This window comes from Podarcis vaucheri, assembly GCF_965113315.1.
Source record: "Podarcis vaucheri genome assembly, chromosome: 13".
Classification (NCBI taxonomy): domain Eukaryota; kingdom Metazoa; phylum Chordata; class Lepidosauria; order Squamata; family Lacertidae; genus Podarcis; species Podarcis vaucheri.
This window is the reverse complement of record NC_138751.1, coordinates 30,521,762-30,546,909: the sequence shown is the minus strand read 5'-3', so window position 1 is coordinate 30,546,909 and position 25,148 is coordinate 30,521,762. Positions and strand designations below refer to the sequence as shown.

Below are 25,148 nucleotides of genomic sequence, written 5' to 3'. Positions count from 1 at the left end.
CTGGAAAAAACAGTAACTGACTTCAGAACGGCATGAAAATGTCCATCATGACATAAGCCATGATGATGGTGGGAATGATTTGCCTTAAGTTTATATGCATGGTGTTCAGGAAGTTAGGCCAAAAGGCAATAATGGGCCAGGGCCGACCCACCCATGAGGCAAGGTGAGGCGACTGCCTCAGACAGCAGGATCCACAGGGGCACCAGAGCAAGCCTCCAAGAAATGCATCACCCACTGCTGCTGTGGCGCACACATTGAAGGCCAGATTTGCTCCCCCTCCATGCCGCCTCTACAGTTCCCTTTTGATCAATAGGAGACACTGTTCGTCTCCTCCCTCCGTTTTCCGCCTTCCCCCCTTCTTCCTTTGAGGTGGGGGGGGAGGGCGGTGGGCGCCATTTTGTGGTTCGCCTCAGGTAACTGTGGCCCAAGTCAGGTTCCATGTCCACTACGCCACACTGACTTTAAATGCATGAGGGAGAAAAGGGGAAAAAATCGTTGCACTGTTACATGCTGAGTGCCAGCAAACATCTAACAAACGATTAACGAAGAAGAACGATAACATTTAACAAGCGCCTACAAAACAAAACGTGCAATTCAATTCCGCGCTGGCGTCGGGTTCATTGGCCCAGCACCACGCCCATCAACGCCATTCCTCACGTCTATTGGTGGAACTGAGCGGTGCGCCCGCCCTCGCTTTTAAACCTGGGAGATAACAGTTTGTGCTTTTGAAGAGCGGTGTGCTGTTTTTCGGCTTCTTTTTTTTTGTTCATTTGTTCGAACTCTCAGACTTTCGTTCCGATTGGCTGCGCGAACTCTCCTTCCCCGCCTCCTTAACCCGTATTTCCCTGTGCCGAACGGCGATTGGCCCGGCAGCTAAAGCAGGCCGGCGGGGATTGGTCGCGGCCGTTTGAGCGGGCTGAGGCGACGCTTTTCGAAAGCGCTCTCTCTCTCTCTCTGTGAAGCGTTTCCTGCCGCCTTTGTCCAGCCTCATTCGCAGCCGCTTGGCTGAGGGAAGGTGGTTGGCTCTGTTCACAGCGCTCGGTGACTGCAAGTCTGAGGCACTAGGCCGCTGCGCCCCTCTCAACGGCCGCTTCCCACCCCCACAATCCCCGCTAGCTCTGTTGTTTCCTCTACACCTCTCGCTCCGACCGGGTCCACCATGGACTTAGAAGACTCCTTTTCCCCGCTCAAGGTGAGTCTCCCCCCCAAAAAACCCCCACACCGTTATTTCACACACCCGCCTTCTTACCGTCTTCCCAGCTCCACGTAACTCAATATCGACTGAGGGGTTTTCATTCAGGACAGCGCCATTGAAATTAAACGGGCCCTAATTAGTGGCGACCTTTAACCTCTGCCCTCGAGCGTTGGACCCTTCTAATTCATTCTTAATCCCAGCCATCTTACTACTTCTCTATCTTTAAAAAAAAAACCCACCGTCCGCATAGATGCCTCCAATTCCCTTGTTTCCTGTTTTTTTTTTAAAAAAAAAAATTGTTTATTTTAGCTTAATATGTGTTACAACAATCCTATCATGACCCGCGGTTCCTTCTTATCTCTCAAAAAAAAAAAAAACCCTCAAAAAAATGCGTACTGGTTTGGAGGTCTATGCTACAGAGACATTACGATGGGGACAGGCTTCTCATGGGAGGGGGTGCAGAACCTCAATTCATTGAGGTTCATGGAGCTTTTCAATAATTTTTGTGGATCTAGGAGGGCAAATTCCTACCCAAATTCACAACAACGTTTGATTGTGGGTGTTTTTGTAGCTTCAGTATATTGCTGATGCTGGACGTAATAGGTTTTCTTTCTAGACAGAAAATATAAACTCGTTTGAATGTGGGGATTAGCATCCCAAAACGTAAGACTGTTAATGGCTCTGCTGGATTTCAGAGATCCATTTATTCTAGCTTCATCTTTTTAAGAGTGGCCAGCCAAATGTCACAGGCGTGACATGGCGACAACTTCTTTGTCTAAACAGTCTGACGTTCAGAGATAGATGACTTGAATCTCAGGCTTTTGTCTGTAAAAGGCGAGCACAATCTTTTATCCCCTTTCTCATCTCAGTTTCAGGTGTATGGGGTGTTAGGAGAGGGCTTGCACCTTTGGTGGGCTGGCTAAACTAGGTGAGGGGGACTTCGCCTGCATGTAGACAGGACAGGCTCAGGAGGAAGATGGTTTCTGCATGTGCTGTAGAAGGAAGTGAGGGGTAGATGGGGCTTCTCAGCGTGGGAATGAGGCCCCTCTAGGAGACGGAAAACTGATCCTAAACCTCTGCTGCCTTGCGGGATATTTTGGGGAGACAAAAAGGCTAAGGAGTAAACCCTGCACAAGTCCCCAAGGAATCTGGATGGTGCCTTGTCTGTCTCCTTCCAGCAACTCCTGCAGCCAAGCAGGTGTTTTCCTTTGGACCACATCAGCAAGACCAAGAGGGGTCTAGTCATATTTTTATGTGGAAATTGTTCAGTTTGCTTATGTAGTTTTTAATGTGTTTTATTTATTTTTATGACTACTTTGCTTTATTTGAAATTATGTAAATCTTTTCATATCGTAAGCCGCCTCGAGCATTGTTTTAACTGTGGAAAGGCAGCATACAAATAAAATGGTGATGGTGATCTGGGCAGCCCAGGACCTCCATAAACACTGACCAGATTTGCTCCCTGCGGTGGTCACTTCAGTGCTTCTAACGGAGCAGCTTGACTTCACCCCCCAAATGTGCAGTCCATTGTCTCTTGAGACAGATGCCTACAGTATCTGATGTAGTCCTTCTTTCAAAACTAGCTTGGTGGTAAATTCATGTCTTGTGTGTTTTTATTTCCATCCTAGCATTGTTGTTACAGAAACCCACAAAGTTAGCTCATTTATGCAGTGACTTATGATGTTTTCATTTTGCTTCCATTCAGCCAGTAGATGCAAACCCTAAAGTGGGTAAGATCACAGATGGAGATTCAAAAAAGAGGCTATCTGTTGAAAGAATATACCAGAAGAAAAGCCAGCTGGAGCATATATTGCTTCGGCCTGATACCTACATTGGCTCTGTGGAACAAGTGACCCAGGTAAAAAGCTTTTTGTTTGGGGAGTTAAGGTAGGGATTGAATGAGAGGAAGCTTTTCTGATTTCTTTGTTTTGCTAATTGCAAATAAAGTTCTAGTATCAAAGCAGAGCTTAGACTGTTCTAATTTGGGAAGTTGAGAGGGTGATTTTTCCACAACTGTATTCCAAGGTCATGGCATCTTAGGACACTTCCAGTCAGGCCACATGGCTTATGGGAATCACTGGACAATGCTGACCTTGTGCTCACTGAATGAGCAGAGTAAAAGTGTCTGCTTTTTACTGAATATCTTCTTATTTTTAATTAACTTTTCAGCAAATGTGGGTGTTTGATGAAGATGTTGGACTGAACTGCAGGGATGTTACCTTCGTACCTGGCCTTTATAAAATATTTGACGAAATCCTAGGTATGGTGAGAGCAACATCTTTTAGTCCCAGTGGATTGAATTACAGAGGAATTGCAATTGATGTTAAATTGGCTTGGGGAATTTTCTGGCTTATCCACAAGCTCAGTACTTCAGCAAGTTGCTACCATGGCCATAAAATGGGAATTGCAGTACTGTAGTGAATGGCACAACGACAAATGCAGTTAACTTGTGATTACTGGGACTGGTTCTTAATGCCAAGCTAAGAAATATCATTAAGTACTTCATTTTTTACTAATAAGCTTTGTTCGTGTTTTCATTTTTTTCCAGTCAATGCTGCTGATAACAAGCAGAGAGATAAGAACATGTCATGTATCAAAGTTATGATTGACCCGTAAGTCCTATTCAAAACCTTTGTAGTAAACTATTTTAAGAATTGCAGGCTTAGATTGCCCCCTGTTGTCTGTTGCTCATTTTTGCAGAATTTGTATATAAATATGACTTTTATGTCAGTTATTTATGATGGGCTTAGTTTTGAATTCTGTATTTGTAAACAAACCCAATAGTGGGTTTGCAGCTGAAAATCATAAGGTGAATAAGAATCTTGTCTTTAGAAATGAGAAATTTCTGGAGCAGTGGACAGGTGGTCATTGCTTACTAACACTTGTGTAGAATAGGGAGCTAATTCCATTAATGGAGGTTTTTTTGTGTTCCTGATTCATAAAGAGTTTGGTTTCTTTTTCTAGAGAGAATAACACAATCTCTGTGTGGAACAACGGAAAAGGGATTCCTGTTGTAGAGCACAAAGTAGAGAAAGTCTATGTGCCGGCTCTTATTTTTGGACAGCTTTTGACCTCCAGCAATTACGATGATGATGAGAAGAAAGTCACAGGTAGAGGAAAACCTTAATAGAAAAAATTAACCAGCTGGGAAATTATGTCTTAAGGGACTAGCCCTTTTGAAAAACATGTCTCTTCACTACAGCTTTGTCTCTTTCATTATGTGCAGAAGAGTGGTTGAAGGGTAAAGAATAGTTGATTTAATATGCATTATTTAAAAATATGTAACCCATGTTTTATAGTTACCCTGTTTTCTGAAATCAGTATACTGGACAAGTTATGCTAACTTCCTACTGTTGAGCTAAAGGCAAGAGTTGAGGTATAGATGAGGGAACTGAAGTTTCAAAGTGCCTCATGGTACCAAGCCTTAGCGGCATAGAACAATACTGATATTACAGGGAAGGATATAGAAATGGGCCACATATATGGGCTTTCTTGTTGGAAGATGGGAACACTCCATTTAAGGTTTGAATGCTGAGTTTTAATCCCACTTGAAACAACAAGCAAATCTTCAAGATTGCAGCCTTGTGTATGCCTGCTTGGGAGTAAGTGTCTAGTGCCCTCATTGGGACTTATTTCTGAGTAAACATGCCTAGGATTGGGCTGTATACCTCCTAAACTCTGCAAAGCTTCATGGGGTGTAAGTAACTTGATTTGTTTTATACATTGTTTTAGGTGGCCGAAATGGTTATGGAGCAAAACTCTGCAACATCTTCAGTACCAAATTTACTGTGGAAACTGCATGCAGAGAATATAAGAAGCACTTTAAGCAGGTACATGGAACCTTGTAATGATAGGTATTGTGCGCTTTTAAGATCCTGGGCCCAAATGTTATTTGGGTACATACATGGACACATGCGCATGTGCACATTAAACCAACTTCTAAATTTACTCCACATACAGTGGTACCGTGGGTTACATACGCTTCAGGTTACAGACTCCTCTAACCCAGAAATAGTACCTCGGGTTAAGAACTTTGCTTCAGGATGAGAAGAGAAATCGGGTTCCGGCGGTGCAGCAGCAGGAGGCCCCATTAGCTAAAGTGGTGCTTCAGGTTAAGAACGGACCTCTGGAACGAATTAAGTCCTTAACCCGAGGTACCACTGTATTGTAAAGGTTCAGGCATCAGCTGGTCAGCATTTTAAACTGTTGTGCTTGTACATCTTCAGTACCTAACTGAAAATTGCAAAAGTGACTAAGCTAAAAGTAGAGCCCACAAAAAATATGCTGTTCTTTGATTAGGAACTATCAGCTGTAGCTAAAGAAATTAATCTAGTCGTTTCTGTACATAAAATTGTAAACTGTTTTCTTCCTCAGACTTGGACTGATAATATGTCTACGGCTGGAGAGATGAAATTGAAGCACTTTAATGGTGAGGACTTCACATGCATCACCTTCCAGCCCGATCTGTCAAAATTTAAAATGACCACACTGGACAAAGATATTGTGGCTCTAATGTCTCGGAGAGCTTATGATATTGCAGGATCAAGTAAAGGTGTCAAAGTTTTCTTGAATGGAAAGAATCTACTCGTGAGTGAATGACTTTCACTGTTTTTCTTCCCCTTTTTGGCAATGAGGTGTTGGATTGGGATTTGGGGAAACCAGTCTTAAAATGTTTTAGAGTTAATTGGATGGCTATACCCATCTTCACCTAAAACGTTAAAAATGAGGTAAAAGCTTTCTGCAAACATTGCAACATACCTATGTCATTTACAGATCGACGGATTCCGCAGTTATGTAGATCTGTATATAAAGGACAAGGTGGATGAAACTGGCAATCTACTGAAAGTAGTCTATGAAGAAGTGAATGATCGGTGGGAAGTCTGTGTAACAATGAGTGAAAAGGGCTTCCAGCAAGTCAGCTTCGTCAATAGCATTGCTACAACAAAGGTAACCAGCTACAGCTCTGTAGTCTGAATATGTTTAATCTGTCTTGTTTATGGCGAAACAGTTACAGTATTGCTAAATTATAGGAAAACAAATCATCCGTTTAAGGGGGGAGAGAATCTAATATGGTAGCTATTGGATTTGGAAATGAGACCTTAAACCTAACAAGTCTCCTTGATTTATTATAGAAGCATTGTAAATGTTTTTACTGTATTACATAATACAGTAAATACATAATATTATTGGGGCCATCAGCTTACAGGCCAGATCCATTCTTGAAGCTAGTTTGGAGCTTTTATTCCTCAGCCAATCTACCTCTATCTAATTAAATATAGCAGGGGTGGAGAACCTGTGGACCAGATCCTGAGCTTCCCCCTTAGGCCATTTTGACAAGTTAACGAGGCTGTCCGCTTGTCAGTCACGTGACTGTTGCATGGCCATGAAGTCAGATGAGTGACCTTCAAAGGAAAGGATTTGGAGTATGTTCCAATCATTTCCTTCTTTTGCAGTCCAGCTTGAACTCAAGTCAGGCTGATCAACAGGAATTGGCTCCATCCAGGAGCTCTAATTTCAAATGTGCTGAATACAAATCCTGCTTGCCAAGGCACACACTCTAAGACTCACCAAACTCATGATATGTTGTGGTAGGCTTTCCTTTAAACGTTCATTAATTCTTGGATTTTCTTTTCGTTATAGGGTGGTAGACACGTAGACTATGTTGCTGACCAGCTTGTCACCAAACTCATTGATATGGTAAAGAAAAAGAACAAACTTGGAGTGTCAGTGAAGCCTTTCCAGGTATAAATCTCAGATTTCCCTGTTTAAGTTTAGGCTTCTTAGACCTCATTTCAAAAGTTTGCCTCTTTGCTGTCTTACAGCACTCTACAATTCTAGTTGCAGATTAGGCGATAGTTTTAACAGAAAAATTCCTTAAATAAAAGCATGACTAGATGCTAAGGTAGATGGACCTCTTGTACTACCTTTAATTGTTATATAGAAAATGGAACATTGTTATATAAAACTTACCTGATACAGCTTTTGTTACCTGTGCCTGAGAAGCTCAACTTGGTAAAAATGCTGCTTTCTACATGCTAGTTATTTCTGTCATGTTCTTCATCTTGTTTGAAGGCATCTTGCTTCACACACCCCTCCCCACCATCACTTTTTAAATAAACTTGATTATTCTTCTTTTGGAAAACAATTTCCATAACCTGGGAATAGATTCTACTAAATGCCAAGTTCGTCAACTTAATTAACAACATGGGTACATATCACATTTCCAGCTGGGGAAGTTTGAGAGATGAGGTTGTCCAATAAACTAAACATTAGTAGTTTATAACACCTCCCTTTAATTCTAGGTGAAGAATCACATGTGGGTCTTTGTAAACTGCTTGATTGAAAATCCAACTTTTGACTCCCAAACAAAGGAGAACATGACCCTTCAAGCAAAGAGTTTTGGCTCAACATGCAAGTTGAGCGAAAAGTTTATCAAGGGGGTAAGTGCTGTAGGGTGCATTGTGTTGTCATTGTTTAATTGTTTTGGAGTTGTCTTGAGCTGGAATTGGGTGCAAAACAAACTGAGAAGCAAAAAAGACTTCAGCCTTATGTTCTGTATCATATTTGCTTCTAGCAGACAGCTTTTTCTTTCTTTCTAGGTAAGCAGTTGTGGCATAGTGGATAACATTTTGAACTGGGTCAGATTTAAAGCCCAGGCTCAGCTGAACAAGAAATGTTCTTCTGTAAAATACAGCAGAATTAAAGGGATACCTAAACTAGATGATGCCAATGATGCTGGTATGTATCGCAGTATGGTTACAAACATAAAAGCCTTTTGATACTTTTAAGAAGTTAAATACCCTTCTGTACAGGGACCCAGATTCCTGACCAGTGGTAGCAACTGGCCTGATTGATGATTAAGGACTTAGAGAGAGAAAGGACTAACAGCTTTGCTTACACATAAGCTGCAGTTTGGAAAAGAGCTAAATCCTTTCTTCTGTGCATATAGAGCTTTCTTTCATCATGGGTAAAGCTGCTGTCTGTTGTCTTGCCCAATACTCTATGCTTTTGCTAATTGTGCCTGACTGAAACATGAGACAGATCTACTCTTGCAATCAGAAACTTGACAGCCAGTCCTGATTAAACAGGATGAGCATGTAGGTAAATGGAGTTGTCTGGATTAAGGTGCTCAATTCTCATTCCAGGGAGCAAGAATTCTACCAGCTGTACCCTTATTCTGACAGAAGGTGATTCAGCTAAAACTCTAGCTGTTTCTGGTCTTGGAGTTGTGGGCAGGGACAAATTTGGAGTGTTTCCTCTGCGTGGAAAGCTGCTGAATGTTCGGGAAGCCTCCCACAAACAGGTGAGTTGGCAGTACTTTGCAAACTCCATCATGGATCTTACTTGGCTTTAATTTGCTTTAGGTATTGTATATAAAAGCTGTCAACTGTTTTCTAAATTGTAACAGGAAAGAGATTGCGTTTCCAAACCTTGTCACAATGGAAGCTGTTGACAAGGACAACTTCTGCTCTGCTCAGTGGATACTCAGTGGGCTGTGAGGTGCAAAATCTGCTTGGTTAAAGTGCTTTTAAGATGTGTTAAGCACTTTGAGGCTAGTAACCCATGGCAGTCTAGACCAGGTATCTCCAACCATTTCAGACTCAGGACCCACTTTTAAACTAAGCATACATTTGGGGGCCCATTTTTTAAATATTTTACTATATATTTGCCTGGTAGTGGTGCTCCTATTACAACCCACTAGTGGATCCCAACTTGCCCGTTGTAGATCAGTCTTCTAGACAAAAAGGGGTTGAGCCAAGTTTAAAAGCAAGATATCAATATCTGTCTAAATAGGCAGGATCCATAAGTTGATAGTTTGTACACTGAATCTTAGGGACGTGGGTGTCGCTGTGGTCTAAACCACTGAGCCTCTTGGGCTTGCCGATCGGTCCCAGCTCCTGCCAACATAGCAGTTCGAAAGCACACCAAAAAGTGAAAGTAGATAAATAGGTACCACTCTGGCAGGAAGGTAAACAGCGTTTCTGTGCGCTGCTCTGGCTTCAGTGTTCCATTGCACCACAAGCGGCTTAGTCATGCTGGCCACATGACCTGGAATAACGCTGAATAAAGAGAAAAACTGATCATTTTCAGATAATGGAGAATGCTGAAATCAACAACATTATCAAGATAGTTGGTCTGCAATATAAGAAGAGCTATGATGATGAAGAATCACTAAAGACTCTGCGTTATGGGAGAATAATGATAATGACAGATCAGGTCAGTCTTTTTCTCATGGGCAAGCGTATCTCCTGCCAACAGTAACAGTACCGTGAAACAAATATTTTGTTTGCATGCGGGGCTGATAAAATAGTTAAACTATGAGGGTTGGGGGTATATGAGGTGTTAGTGGAGGGGTAGTACCACTGGTGGGGGACATGTCGTGCTCCTCCTGGGGTAGTTTTGTCCACCTTTGGTCCCTACCCTGCACTCAGCTTCTAAGAACCACAGGTGAAAGCTATCAGCATGGAACAGTACTTATCTTTAGTTACCACACCTCTGTATTGCTTTGTAACTCAAAATTTCTGAATAAAACAAATTTTAATTGTTAATTTTATTATGAAAATTAAAAAATGAAGCAACAGTAAATGCACACTTCTAGTTACATCCCAAATGTCTGATGGAGCACCTTTAAAAGAAACCTGAAGAAAGACTGGAGGTGGTCCCTTTAAGGGAGTGTTTTAAACACCTATCAATGGAGTTGTTCCATCATGTAGCCCACCTTTTGCTATGTTGGACCTGCTATCCTTTATTTAATCCTTTCCATGTACAGATCCAACTGAATATGTAAGAAGGTCCCTTGACTAAACCATAGTAAGTTAGAACTAGTCTAGGGCCAAGTGTTTGATCATACTGGTATCGTAATGAGTTGTTGGCTAGCATTGGTCACTGAAAAGATGGGTGCTCCATGCTCTTGAGTTCTACTTTCACGTTGCCAGTGGCTAAAATTTGTCTTCTGAAACACTTTAGGATCAAGATGGTTCTCACATCAAAGGCTTGCTTATTAACTTCATACACCATAATTGGCCATCTCTTTTGAGACACCGTTTCCTGGAAGAGTTCATTACTCCCATTGTAAAGGTAAGCTTGCTCTTCCTCCACCCCCTTCCTGAGTGACCACTTGAGCCAGTTGAGAACATTTCCCCTAAATTCCACTGTTTAGAATCTTAGGTCTTAAAATGCTTTCCCGTTGTTACTTTTTACTTCAAACTAGGTTTCCAAAAACAAAGAGGAGATTTCTTTCTATAGCATTCCTGAATATGAAGAATGGAAAGCCAGCACTCCTAACCACAAAAACTGGAAGATCAAGTACTACAAAGGTTTGGTTAAAACTATTTTTAACACAGCTAACTTGAATCATATGAGAACTGTTGGGTGTCTGCTAGATAGTTAAGACTAGTAAACAGCCTCCGAGGAAACATTAAATATTCCATGTAAACTCTGGCAGAAAAAGCAATTGAAGGGCTTTATCTATAACCACATTTCCAGTTTCTATGTAGAAAAGGCGGAGAATGTGAAAGGGATATCTTGGAGCACTTAACTTACCCTAAGCAACCCCAAGGTCAGCTGAAAGTACTCTTGGCAATACCTTTGCTATACAGGCAGTGACCATTTTGCGAGGGGGTTCCCCCACATGTCAGCTAAGCACACATAAGCCTGCCCCATTTCGCCCTCCATTTTGTCCAAAAGGACCCGCACATTGCTGGTCATGCAACAATTGGATTCATCCAAAATAGTCTTCGCCTGTAGTAACATAAACAGTTGGTGTTCTGTTTGGAACTCCCTTATCCTGGGGGTGGGGGTCTACCAGAAACCTAATATATTTTTATATATTGTATGGACTGGCATTTTGATTGCCAAAGTTTCAACAAATAAGGTACTTACCTAACACTTTTGTGTCTGCTGGAGAGAGCTATGATAAGCTTACACTAGACATACCTGAATAAGGAATCCCACTATTGTACTTAAACCACTTTCCCTGCTGCAATTCTTTCGAAACAGCTTTCTTCTTCCTCTTTGTAGTGTTCCATATTGGGTTGATGCACTGTTTTAATATTGGACTTGGACTGCAGTTGTAGATGATACAAAGAAAATAAACTGCATAGCATGGCACCTAATAGCTATGGGATACTAACTCTGAAGCCTTTGGTTTGTTTTTTTATCTCAGGGGTGGCTAACCTGTCATCCTCCAATTGATGTTGGTTTCCCATCAACCCAAACCAGCATTGCTCAGGATGATGTGAGTTTGGAATCCAACAATATGTGCAAAAGGTTAGCCACCCCAGATTTATGTAAATGTGCTTTGCTTCAAGATATATATAGAGAGAGACTTGTACATGCAGTGGAGGATATCTTAAGTTGCCTAGGTTTTATTTGTGGATCTTAGTGGTGTTATCTGTCCTTAATCTCTCTAGGTCTGGGTACCAGCACAGCAAAGGAAGCGAAAGAGTACTTTGCAGAGATGACAAGGCACCGAATACCTTTCAAGTATTCTGGCCCTGAAGATGATGCTGCGATTACTCTGGTAACAAAATTGCTTCTATCCTCTGTTGCTTGGGGATTACACCTGCAAAATAGTTAGGCAGTAATCATTATCTGCTTTTAAAATGTTGAGTGATCCTACCAGAAATAAGCCTTTCTCTTTTTTAAAGTTGGAACTATCTGATATATCCATAAATGTCCCTGGACAAATGTATCAAGAATTCTGCTCAATATTGATCCAGAGCAGATTCTAACATAGAGTAAAAAAGACTTAGACACGTTGCAGGATTTCAAAAAGAAGAAAAAAGACCAGAGGCAATTAATATTTCATCCATCAGAGCTTTCCTGCTACTGAAGGCAAATGTGCATAATGGTCACAAATCAGATACATCTGGATTAGCACTATCCATGAGTTAAGTTGCAGCAGGTTTAACTTAAACTTACAATAACTTATAATAAAACTAAAACCTTAACACTAAGCATGCTATGTAAAGAACACCACACCAGAAGGAAAGAGAAAGGGCGAAACCCGGGCTCCTTCTGGCCTATTACTATGGTCAGCATGACCTTGAGTGAATAACAGAACGAGTTTAAACCAGCTGTTCAGCTTCTCTGAAGGAATATCGCAAACATCAGGAGCCTTCTGCTTGTTTCTAGGCAGAATAGAAACTTGCATGTCAACTAGAAGAGTTCTCATGCAGAGAAGCTTGCAGAGTCAATTAGAAGAAACAAGAGCACTACACTTTAGATAGCCTGGAAACAAATGTTCAGAAACTTCTGGTATCTGAATCTGGCCATTTCCCATCATTAAACACCAGCAAAGCTTGGTGGTGCTTGACTTAACAAAGTTTGGAGAATGTCTTTCTGGCATGTGATAGCACAGCATTGGGGGGGGGGCAGGGGATCGACTTCAAGATTTTATGGCAGTTAAATTGACAGTGAAGTGAAGGGAAACCCCATCAATTACCACAGCTGTACATATTTGCATTATGGTTGGCTGCAATGTAGATAAGCCCTCTGACTCAACAGCCTTCCAGGGTGTCTGACTGTATTTGTCCATATTCCTGAATTCCTGATCTTGAATGTCTCTTGATTTAAGCTGGACCCAGTCATTAATTTGACTTTACTAACTTCTCTTAGTGGACTTTGGTACTGTCCAGTTCTGAGAGAGAGTTCTAGACTGGCAGCCTAAGCCTGTGGGTAATTTAGTGGAAACTGAGAAGAATTTAAACGGCTTCAGTAAGTGTCAATTTTTTTCTCACTCCATCCCAGACTAGTCTGAGTTAATCATTTTGTTAATGTCCTAGGCCTTTAGCAAAAAAAAGGTTGATGACCGAAAGGAGTGGCTGACAAACTTCATGCAAGATCGAAGGGAGAGGAAGCTTCATGGCCTTCCAGACGTGAGTTCCCATTAGAGCAGCATGGGATTCTCACTACATGGTTTGGGGAAGGACTAGTTCAATGGCAAAACATGCTTCACATGCAGAAGGTCCAGGATGAATCCCTAGCATTGGCAGGTTGCAGGAAACTTGAGAGAGATTTCTGTCTGGATCCCTGGAGAGCTGCTGCTGGTTAGAGGGAACAGACTAGATATAAGGCACCTTCTTAAAAGGCTAAGGTTTTTGACAGTCAAGCATTATTTCAGTAGTTGGCCAGGGGGTTAATGCATTGTGGGTAAAATGCAGGACAATAGAGCAGTCACTTTTTTTTCCACTGCTTTGGAGCTAATGAAAGTTTGCTTCCAAACGCAAATAACAGTTGGGGGGGGTGATTTTCCTTAAGATTGCAGCTGGTTAAAGGGACGGAGGGTTGAATTATGTCACCATAGCCCTGATCAGATCCATCTGTGTTTTTGCTTTAAAAACTATCACATTTAACACCATGTGTTGCTTTGCCCCTCCGTGAAACGGTAAGGAGGAAGAAGCTTGTTTTATGGTGTGATAATGGATTAGAATGAAAGTAAAGGAGGAAGAGCTAAAGTGTCACTAGCGTATAACAATTGAAGTTTCCTGCAATTTCTTCCTGTGCCCTCTTGAGCTCAGAGTTTGTTGCATGCATGTTCATCACTGTACAACAACAAATACCCAGTTGCCAGGGCTAAACACAGACCAAGCTTTTCACAGCGGTTGTCATATTAAACATAAGACCTCAATGCAGGCAGTTAACATTTTGACTTGGGAGTCAGCAGTGATGAGCTCAAATGATGACTGCATTTCTGGATCTGCCCTTTGCTAGCAGTTCTCAGTACCTATATATGTTTGCATCAGAGTATATTGTTTCCTTTGTGCTATGATGGGGATGACACTTGAAGGCTACTATAGTAGAGGCAGCAGTTTGGAAGGTTTGATAACTTAATCTTGCTTTGTCACTCGTAGGTTTACTTATATGGCAAAAGTACAAATTACCTGACCTACAATGATTTTATCAACAAAGAACTTGTCCTCTTCTCAAATTCTGACAATGAGAGATCCATCCCTTCACTAGTTGATGGTAAGTTATCTGTTATACTTCTTCATAATCTAGATCAAGTTTCCTGTTATTTCAAACATAGTTCCCCTTATAAACATAGCTGTCATTATTTTATTAGCAGACCCAGGCAACAAGGGCAGGTTGAGCAGGTGGGGACATTATAATAACAGCAGGTGTAAAAGTATAATAATTTTATTTTGAACACTTCTGCTTGAAGCAGAATTCAGAGTACAGTATTTGAAAATGTAAACTACTTTAATTATTTGCTGTGATATAAGGTGGGTGGGTGTATAGAAAACCAGTGGTAAGAGAACAAAAATAGCTTATTGCACTTCTGTTTGCACCTAAGTATTCAAAGTGATGCAGCATTGGAGGGAGTTTGGGGTTTTTTATCCTAGTTTTCTACTAATTTATCCAAGCAGCCTGTACAGTAAAAAACAAAATTCATCATAGGAATAAAAATAAAATTAAAATATATATATATCAATAACCACTAAAATGTGGGAGCAGCATTTGTCTATAGGCACCAAACTATCAAGAAAGTTTCCAGGGAATCTGTTGAGTGCTGAACTGGCATCCTTGCCTTAACTGAGAGGTGCTGGTTATCGAAGGAAAGAAGCCCATTGCTTGACTTGAAGCAACCTGCTTGTCGTTCTTTTCAGGACTGAAACCAGGTCAGAGGAAAGTTCTGTTCACATGCTTCAAACGAAATGACAAGCGGGAAGTGAAGGTTGCCCAGTTGGCTGGATCAATAGCTGAGATGTCGTCTTACCACCATGGAGAGGTAGTTAAAATGTGGGTGGGGATTGGGCAAGTAATAACCATGAGCTGCCAAGGAAGCAGTACTACTGCTCAAACAGTGTTTACATAATCAAACTTGTATTTGTTGTTGCTTTATGATTATAATGATATTGATGTTATTAAATGTCAACCCTGCTCTGTCCCAAATGGTCTGAGCAGCATGCACAAATGCTTAAAGCTTCTGTCAGTTTGTGTTCTTCTGGCCGATGTTTGTGGCCAGTGTAATCTTGCCTTTGCAGCACTATTTCTTCAGTCCCAGGATGGTGGCCTTGTCCCTTTTTAAAAGGAGATGCTTTCAGCTTCAGTTTGTTATGTTTTGGTTTCAGACCTCACTGATGATGACCATCATCAATTTGGCTCAGAATTTTGTGGGCAGCAACAACCTCAATCTGCTTCAGCCCATTGGCCAGTTTGGCACCAGGCTGCATGGTGGGAAAGACTGTGCCAGCCCTCGATACATCTTCACAATGCTCAGGTTAGCAACTCACTGTCCAACTTCTGCTTTCTTGGCTTTGGCTGGGTTGTTTTGAAACATATAATGGTGGTTTTAACATGTTCCTAAATCTAATCACTATGATAATCTTGATGTAGCATGATAATCTTGATGTAGCATGCCCTACAGCAGGAGGTTTAGCAAGATGGTCCTCTATCCTTCCCAAGATGGCACTTTTCCTGTTTCCAGGATTCCTATCTCAGAACTGTTTTAAGCACAAGCCACTTTCTTTTCTAGCTCGTTGGCACGTTTGGCTTTCCCACCAGCGGATGACAGTGTGCTGAAATTTCTGTATGATGACAACCAACGGGTTGAGCCGGAATGGTACATTCCAATCATTCCCATGGTGCTAATCAATGGTGCTGAGGGCATTGGAACTGGCTGGTCATGCAAGATTCCCAACTATGATGTCCGAGAAGTGGTGAATAACATTCGGCGCATGCTAGATGGAGATGAGCCACTTCCAATGGTAATGCAAATGTATTGATGGCTAGGTGAAATAGGACTGATCATAAGAGAAATGCTAATTGGCATGTGTGGGGGCAAGGGCAGATTGCTGCTTTCTAGCATGATACTTCAGCATCTCAATTTGTGGGCCATGAGATTTCAGCCCTTGCAAGTTGACAGTGAATGTTTACTCCTTTTGATGAAAGTTTTAGTGACACACATTCTGAAGACATCCCTCTTGTTCTTCATTAAAATCCAGTGCCTGCTCTTTTCTCCCTACAGTGGTACCTCCAGTTGCAAACAGGATCCGTTCCGGAAGTGGCTGCATCCCAAGGAATTTGCAACTGGAGGACCGCTTCTGCACATGCGCGAGCAGCGAAACCTGGAAAAATACTTCCGGGTTTGCCGCTTTCATAACCAACCCAAGCCCGAGTGTCCACTGTACAAGTACAACCCTCCAGCAGCAATTCTGCTCTTGTCTGCTTTTCCTACAACGCTGCTCTTGTCTGGCCAAATTTGCAAAGGAGTTGAGCTGGTCTTGCTGAATTGGAGTCAGAGCACACTGTATAAACTGCAAAATTGAGTGCTGTTTGGCTTACTCTGTTACAATTCCCTCTCTTTTTTTAAAGCTTCCAAGTTACAAAAATTTCAAGGGGACAATAGATACGCTGGGACAAAACCAGTACCTTGTCAACGGGGAGGTGTCTATTCTTGATTCGACCACCATTGAAATTTCTGAACTTCCTGTTCGGACATGGACCCAGGTGAGATGTTTAATTTTCTACTATGCTCCTAGAGCCTTCCTGGTGAGGTGGGGGAAAGGTACAAACAAAGTACTGACCTCTTGCTTGCTTTCCCCACCCTTAGGTATATAAAGAACAGGTTCTGGAGCCTATGCTGAATGGCACAGAGAAGACTCCCCCCCTAATAACAGACTACAAAGAGTATCACACCGATACCACAGTCAAATTCATTGTAAAAATGAGTGAGAAGAATCTGATGGAGGCAGAGGCTGCTGGTCTACACAAGGTCTTCAAACTTCAGACTTCTCTTTCCTGCAACAACATGGTATGTGATAAGTGGGTAGGGAAGTGCAAGTATCAAAGGGGCTCCATGCAGCCTTCTGAGCCATGATCCATATAGGTTTGCAGGTTACAGACTTCTGGGTTTTTGCTATTTGCTCCAGGTACTCTTTGACCACGTTGGGTGCCTGAAGAAATATGAGACTGCAGAGGATATTCTGCGGGAATTCTATGAGCTCAGGCTGCGCTATTATGGCTTAAGGAAAGACTGGCTTGTTGGGATGTTGAGTGCAGAATCTGCAAAACTGAACAACCAGGCTCGCTTTATCCTCGAAAAAATAGAAGGCCAAATAGTGATTGGTAAGTAGGTATTGCCAGAGCTTACCATGAGCAGCTTCTTATCTTGAAGATGGTAGGGCAGCTGGTTCCTCTTCTGAGGCTGGGGCAGGCAAACGCAAATTCATTTTCACTGGAAGAAAAGGCTCTCCTTCCAGAATTCAAACCTGCTTCAGATAGAGAGGCAAGCTTCATTTTCAAAAGATGCACCTTGAAATAAACCGTATACTAATGTTTATTTGTGGACACCCCCCCCAAAAAAAAATATGAAATAAAACCAAATTAATCCTGAAGTGATAAAACATGAACTATGCCTTGAGAATAAGGCAGTTGAAAATGGGACAGGAGAATGAAGTTAAGTCAATTTGATTTTGATTTTCTCTACGTGGTGTGCAAATTGACCTTGCTCCTTCCTAATAGAGTGCCCAGATTGCTAAATTGGTATACCCATTGATTTTTGGTTGCTTGTTCAACTGGTTTCATTCCATGTGGTGACCTGAAAATGTGTGTGTGGTTTTTTTCTAGAGAATAAACCCAAGAAAGAATTGATACAGGTCCTTATCCAGAGGGGTTATGATTCTGATCCAGTAAAGAAATGGAAAGAGTCTCAACAGAAGGTAGTGTATCTTCAATCTCTTCCTTTTAATTTATCTGTTCTCCAGGTTCTATGTCCTTTGAAGGGGATTCCACCAACCCTACTGCCATGGCAGGTGCTGCAGCACAAAAATAATGAGAGTATCATTAATTTTTTGCGCTGCTCTTCAGCCAAAGATCACAGGGCAGATTACAGTAAAAATCCCAAATTTACAATATTGAGTCATAAAAGGCAATATTTAATTCAGGATTTTAATATCTATTAATGTTTATAGTTATGTGTGATGTTTTTCCCCTGTTGCATATTGCCCTGAGTGCTTTATAAATATCCCAAATAAATCTTCATCCTGAATTTCACACTGTCTTAAGAATGACTGGCCTTTTTAAGGCAGAAAGGCAGCCCTATTGCAGTAGACATGGCTGATGTAGTGGCAGGTAATTCTATCTTTGCCCGGGGGGGTGCTATTGAGTTCAGTATCCCCTTCAGAGAGCAGGCAATTACTGCTGCTTTCCTCAGTCCAAAATAAAGTGTTGGGCAAGAGGTACATTGCCATGGATAGCGAGCAGCCTCAGCAAACAAATCAACTTTCTCCATTCTAGGGCAATGAAGAGATTGATGAAGAAGAGGGAGACAGTGATAAGGAAACTGCATCTGCTGCAGCCTCTGGACCAGATTTTAACTACCTTCTGAACATGCCTCTCTGGTACCTGACGAAGGAAAAAAAGGATGAGCTCTGCAAGCAAAGGGGTGACAAAGTAGGTGAAAGAGCTGTTATGGAGAAACTTGAGAGATGACATTGTTGAAGACTCAAACACGCATTCAGCTGTTTCTCCTAAATATTTCTTCCTCCTCACTGGTTCTTATTAGGAAATGGAGCTGGAAAACCTGAAACGAAAGGCTCCTAATGACTTATGGAGAGAAGATCTTGCTGCCTTTGTTGAAGCTCTTGAAGTAAGTAACTCTGGGGGAAGAGTAGCTGGCCAGTTATTCAGTTTGCAGCCTGTTTTGATCCATCATAGCAGTAATCTCTCTTAAGGGTGGGAAGAATGTAAGCATTCAGCAGAGTTCTGCCATCTCAAAGAATCTGAAACCCCACAAGAAAGAATGCTGCTGAGGCTGACGGTGGCCAAGTGCTGCCCCAGTGGCAGTTGCCCTCTGGCCTATGCTGATATGAGCAATTTTGCTTGCTTGCTTCCTTTGGGGGGTGGACTGGGCTTTGGTTACACCAAGATTTAAAATCCCCATGCTGCTCATTCTTGCTTCTGGTTCTTTATCCCACTTTCTACCTACCTACCTACCCCGTCTAGGAGCAAGAAAACAAGGAAAAACAGGATGAGTTGGCTGGAACTGCAGGCAAGGCCGCCAAAGGGAAAGGAGGAAGGCTGAAAGTACAGAAGCAGCAGCTGCAGGAGATTATGCCCTCTCCACATGGCAGGAGGGTCATCCCCCGTGTGACTGAGGAGATGAAAGCAGGTGCAGAGAAGAAAGTAAAAAGGAAAATCAAGGTAACATAATATTAGCCTCTGTTAAGGGGTATGTGTGCGTGCGCACACTATTAAAGTGTATTATGCATATGTATATATTCCCACTTTCTTTGATACCTTTGTCCTGTCATCCATTGTATGTATAGTGACCAATTTCCCCCTTTGCTTACCTGTAGAGTGAAACAACTGAGCCTAATGGGATTCAAGAAGAAGATGGATCAGCATGCGATAAGGAACCATTGACTCTTAAACAAAGATTGGCAAAGAAATTTAAAACAGAACCAGGTAACACCTGCTCACAAGTGTCATTCATTTTCTTTGGTAGCTTTTCTTTAGTAGATTAAGCTTCATTTAGGTTTTTAAGATTGTTTGGATGTTTGTATTGAGCAAAAAATAATGTGCATAGGTGTAGATGCATCGTCTAAGTGCTCAATACTTTTTTCTTTTGGACAGAGCATGCATTGTCTTAAAATTTAGCCAATTTGTTTAACTTAAGGTACCAAGAAACAATCCACACTGCCATTCAAGCCAGTAAAAGAAACAAAGAAAAACTCTTGGTCTGACTCGGAAACAGACAACGGTGGTGGTGGTGGTGGTGATATGGAGGTTCTGCTGTCTCCTGAAAACATGTCAAGCTGCCTAGCAAAAGGTAGGTTTATGGTTAAAAATGATGTGGGAACTTTTGCTTGCTGCTGTACTCTTGGTATAATTAAATTGCCTTTGTTAAATATCCTTGGTTTAATTGTATTTTTTTAAAAAAAGGAAAGTTTGGAGCTTTGCAAAAGCGATTAAGAATGTTGATTCTACTTGACAGCATTTTCTAAGGCTACAGTCCTACACACATTTATCTAGTAGTAAGTCCCGCCAAACTCCGCAGCATGTACTGAGCTGGCATGTGTAAGGTTGCAGCCTAATTTTCTTCCGTTTCTTTCAGCAAAAGCAAAGTGTGTGTCAGATTCAAACCTCAGTGACACTGGTGGTGACATCCAAGAATTGGTTGAGAATGCTGCATCTGATGAACAGAATACTATTTCCATGTGAGTGAAGTACACACAAATACACACAAAATGTAACTCTTGTTAAAGGTAAAGGACTCCTGACAGTTCAGTCGCGGACAACTCTGGGGTTGCACTTTACTGGCCAAGGGAGCTGATGTTTTTCTGGGTCGTGTGGCCAGCATGACTAAGCCGCTTTTGACAAAACCAGAGCAGTGCATGGAAACACCATTTACCTTCCCTCCACCTTGCACTTTGGTGTGCTTTTGAACTGCTGGGTTGGCAGGACCTGGGACCAAGCAACAGGAGCTCACCTTGTCGCGGGGATTCCAATTGGCAAGCCCTAGGTTCAGTGGTTTAGACCACAGCGCCACCCACTTCCCATCTCGTTAGATTATAATAAAAAATATACCAAAAAGGTGGCAAGCTACTTGCACTAACCTCATGTTACCACAAAGCTCTTCATAATGGGGTGAAGCAAACAGAAATGAAAAAGTGAGAGGTGTCTGGTGTGTAGCGTGCGTTGTCACTTCAATACCAAGAACACAGTCCATGCTATTTGTCCATTCAGTCCTATATAGTTTATTTCTGTACCGTAGGGAGCAAACACATGGAAATGGGGAGAATTTGCTCCATAGTATGTATTATGTGTTCTAGGAAAGCCAAGGGACGTAAAGGCAAAGAAGCCATCAAACCACAAGGGGTACAGAGCACCATCTCCAGTAAGTACCACTCAAGTTTAACATCTATTGTTAACGCAGCCAGGCATCAGTCTTTATTAAAAAATTAATGTTCTGATGCGTAAAAGTAACAAGATCACACCATAGCTGCATGTGATTAAATCGGTGTTACCATGACTACCAGCAATATGGGACTGCCGTTAAGTGACTTTCTCATTTTTGTATCTCCACCCCCAGCTGAAAGTAGATAGCTTACTGCAGGGGTCAGCAAACTTTTTCAGCAGGGGGCCGGTCCACTGTCCCTCAGACCTTGTGGGAGGGCGGATTATATTTTTTTGGGGGGGATGAACAAATTCCTATGCCCCACAAATAACCCAGAGGTGCATTTAAAACATAAGGACACATTCTACTCATGTAAAAACATGCTGATTCCCGGACTGTCTGCGGGCTGGCTTTAGAAGGCGATTGAGCTGGATCCGGCCCCCGGGCCTTACTTCGACTATCCATGGTTTACTGTTCCTCACTTCATGCAAGAAGCATCTGCTGGCCAATTCCTGCAAGATTTTTTAAAAGCCTCAAATTGTATAGAATTAAAGTGCGGAATCACCAGAATTTGAAAAAAAGCATACTTTTAATTTTTAGTTTTAATGGGATTTTGTAGTGTATGAAGCTGCCAAAAACACTGCAGTCCTAGGTTAAGAGCAGCGGTCATTACTGTAATATGACAGATTGCAAGGGCTTAAAAAATGAGAAGGAAATCCCATCTGCATACAAAAGAACTACCTAATACATTCATATTTATGTTTGTGCTGATATTTCCCTGCATGGTCTCTTTTCTTTGCAAGTTCTGTAAACAAAAGGATTTTGAAGCCTTGAGGTATATCTTGCTACATTGTTTTGGAACATTTGGTAGTTTTGCTTACTCCAGAGCTTTCCAAACTGTTTATCACGACATGTTAGTATGTTGGCTGCAGTGTGTAGGTGTGTCACAACTTGTCCTGGGGCTTGAAAGGGGTTTAATAACTTCTAGTTTGCTAGTAAGACTGAATTACTGTGTCATGAAATGAGGCATGTCTAAAAAGTGCATCACCAACATGAAAAGTTTGGAAAGTTCTGGCTTACTCCCTTGTAAGGAAGCAGTGAATATGTTCATCTACATGTTCATCTTAAATCACTCTGAGGGCTACTTTTACATTTTTATTAACTCAAGAGGACCATATTTCTGCAGAGGGGCCATTTTTGTTACCATTTTAACTGCCATTTTCTATAGTGCACCTGCTTTTAACTGCTATACTTCTAGCTGGCAGATACTTTTTTCTCTGCTTCCATCATTATATTAGCATGAGATTTTTATATTGGTGCATTGCCGTGGACTACAATATTTGTATCCAACAGTGTGGCTGTAATTGGAATTCCCTTAGGGGGGTGCAGAGATAGCAAGAGGACTGCAGTCAGTCAGTCAGTCCATGGGTCTTATGCTGTGCAGGCCTGGTATTGGGATCATGTTACAATGTTTGCATTGTCTTTCCCCTTCCCTGTTTCAGAGCTAAAGAGATTCATATCCTTGCCCATGGATGTTTGCAATCTTTTAAAAGTGGCTTGGTTTGTTCTCTGTGCAAAAAAAAATCTATACTGAATTTTTCAGTATAGAATTCACGATGTTTACTACATGTTAGCTTAGTGGGGACTTTTCTTTATTCAAGTTCACATTGAGGACTATGATGCAGGCAAACCAGTTGCAGCAGCCTCTTCTCTGCCTGCTACCCTTGATGTGCCAGCCAAGCCTGCTCCCAAAAAGAGAGCTCCAGCCAAGAAAACAGCAAAGGTAGCTGAAGGTAAGATTACTACTGATGGTCTGTATGTTAAAAGGTGAGTATTCAGTGACATTACTATAAGTGCCCCAAAAGGTGTTTTGTTCTGGCTTACTACATAGGTGGAAGCAGAAACTGCATGATGGAGGTTCAGTTTCACTGATAAGCTTAGAAATTAAGGGTTTGGAAAATAGAAAGTCAAATCAATTACTCTAGTTCTGTAGTTAGTTCTCCTGCCCACCTAGCAGTTCGAAAGCACGTCAAAGTGCAAATAGATCAATAGGTACCGCTCTGGTGGGAAGGTAAACAGCGTTTCCGTGCGCTGCTCTGGTTCGCCATGCTGGCCAGATGACCCGGAAGCTGTCTGTGGACAAACGCCAGCTCCCTTGGCCAGTAAAGAGTTGTCCATGACTGGACCTAATGGTCAAGGGTACCTTTACTTACCTTTATCTATGGTTAATTCTCATGAAATAAATGAAGTAGTAACTGTTACCTTGAAAAGGGATATTCTGAAATCCATCAAATCTCTATTGAACATTTCTTCAGCCCCTGGAAGTTAACACAACATATTTTTTTTCTTGGAGAGTTAGTGACCATTTTGGGCTGAACATGTCTTATCTTAATAAGCCGAAATGTGAACAAGCCAAGATTCCATAGGTTTTTTAGTAGAGCCTGTTCCATTGTGGAGTTGCTCACACAATTAAATAGCCATGTTACTTTCCTGTCGTTGAAGCACATGGTTGTTTCCAGCCTCGACTGACATTTGAAAATGGTGGCTATACTTCAGTTTTATCTACTGTAGTTTAGCCCTTTGTTGGCAATTAACACTGCCTTAACAGTTACCGGAATGAGTTTCTGAAGCAATGGCTTGAAAACGTTGTGGTAGATCCAGGGTTTTGTGGGAAAGAAACAGCAGAGATTTCACTGATTCTTTTGCTCTTAGGCAATCAGCCTTCTATTATGGATGCTTTCTCTAAGAAGAAGGCAACCGCAAAACCCAGAAAGGCAACAGCAGCTAAGAGTTCGGAGTCCAGCACGGATGAAGCAGCCTCCCAAAAGTGTGCACCTCCCAAGTTGAAAAAAACTGCCAAAAGGAAGGTTTCTAGCTCTGACGACTCTGATTCTGACTTTGGCCCAGCTCTTAAAAAAACTACAGCAATTAAGGTTTGTTTGCCCCCATTTTTGTTCTCCATCTTTTTTGTTAAGTATAGAAGGATAGTGTCTTTAAGGCATACCTAAAGGCCAGAATTGAAAGAGCAACGGGGGTGGAGTGCCATAGTTTTAGGGCGCCACTGAGGTCGATTTTGGCATATGGCCAGGTATGGGTGTTCTCCATAACCTGTAACAAATTCTAAACATTCTTATCAACCATACATGGGCCTCGCACCATCTTGTTCACCTTGAAGTCCTAGCTAAAAGTGCATCTGTATATGTTGGTGACTGGTTATGAGTGCCCTAAACAAGTTAACATGGGGCAAGCCTGCAGTGCTCTGCAAGGAAACCACGCCCTTAATAAAATATGTAGCGTTTTATTTCTGGTGTGCTGTGGAATGAAGTGCCCTAGGGCCTGTGGCTGAAGTGGTTTCTCCTACATAAACCAGGAATATCACTCTATCTCTCAGAGTGCTTGTAGAGCACTTAAAAGTTCTTCTTCCCCACAACTGATGCATTAATGCATCCATGTTCCATAAGGAGGGGCTAGTTGTGGCCATTCCTGAGCCCACATAATACCTATGAGAGCTTACCAGGCCCACTTTTTTTTTTCCTTTGCAGAAATCCAAGAATGTTGATGAGTCATTTTCCCTTGAAATAAGCTCAGGTGAGGATTCACCTTTTCCAACTGTCGCACGTGAAAGGTTGGGTCGGCCCAGGAAAGCTGTCCAGTACCTTGAGGAATCGGACGACGAGCTACTGTGAACTGAAAGCACCTTGTTCAAAAATGGGGTGTCTGCCTTTTGATGTTTTAACATGTCTGTCCCTGTAAATATTTGACACTGTTCACTATCATTTTCATCTTAATAAACATTTTATTTCTGTTGGAAGTCGTTACTTAGAAATTCTGCTACTTCTGAATCGCCATGTTTTTTTGTGTGTACTAAAGAAAAATACATTGTGGGGAGGTGGAGTGTACAAGTTCACTGTAGCATGTTCTTGTAACACTAAGCCAGAGATGGGATCCCATGACTCTAGAATTGTTAGACTACAACTCCCATTATCCCCAGTCCAAGCAGGGATGCAGAGACTTCAGGCCAGCGACTGTATTTCCCCAGTGCAAAAGGTTCATGTATGCAAAAGTGCCCCATGTTCTAGTTTTGCCCATTTGGGTCAGGGCCTTAATGCA

At 41.9% G+C, this 25,148-nt stretch overlaps 1 protein-coding gene across 1 annotated transcript; it reads left to right on the top strand.

Moving 5' to 3' along the window:
• Positions 1-912: 912 nt before the first annotated feature.
• TOP2A (DNA topoisomerase II alpha) lies at positions 913-24,849 on the top strand. The gene is made up of 35 exons (XM_082197172.1): positions 913-1,192; positions 2,901-3,053; positions 3,365-3,455; positions 3,744-3,807; positions 4,160-4,305; positions 4,928-5,025; positions 5,570-5,782; positions 5,969-6,142; positions 6,836-6,937; positions 7,498-7,635; positions 7,795-7,933; positions 8,341-8,498; positions 9,287-9,412; positions 10,163-10,273; positions 10,407-10,512; positions 11,608-11,717; positions 12,982-13,074; positions 14,050-14,164; positions 14,806-14,927; positions 15,271-15,419; positions 15,675-15,906; positions 16,514-16,648; positions 16,752-16,952; positions 17,071-17,266; positions 17,768-17,859; positions 18,437-18,592; positions 18,705-18,788; positions 19,145-19,342; positions 19,498-19,606; positions 19,818-19,970; positions 20,256-20,358; positions 20,974-21,038; positions 22,700-22,831; positions 23,751-23,971; positions 24,581-24,849. Exons 1-35 carry the CDS (start codon positions 1,160-1,162, stop codon positions 24,722-24,724), a joined length of 4,662 nt encoding a protein of 1,553 aa, XP_082053298.1. The 5' UTR covers positions 913-1,159; the 3' UTR covers positions 24,725-24,849.
• The last annotated feature ends 299 nt before the right edge of the window (positions 24,850-25,148 follow it).

Coding starts and splice junctions, on each gene's coding strand:
- TOP2A (XM_082197172.1), top strand. CDS start 1,160: ATGGACTTAGAAGACTCCTTTTCCCCGCTCAAG. Junction 14,928..15,270: donor CGTCTTACCACCATGGAGAG/GTAGTTAAAATG, acceptor TTTTGGTTTCAG/ACCTCACTGATGATGACCAT. Junction 19,607..19,817: donor GAAATTTAAAACAGAACCAG/GTAACACCTGCT, acceptor GTTTAACTTAAG/GTACCAAGAAACAATCCACA.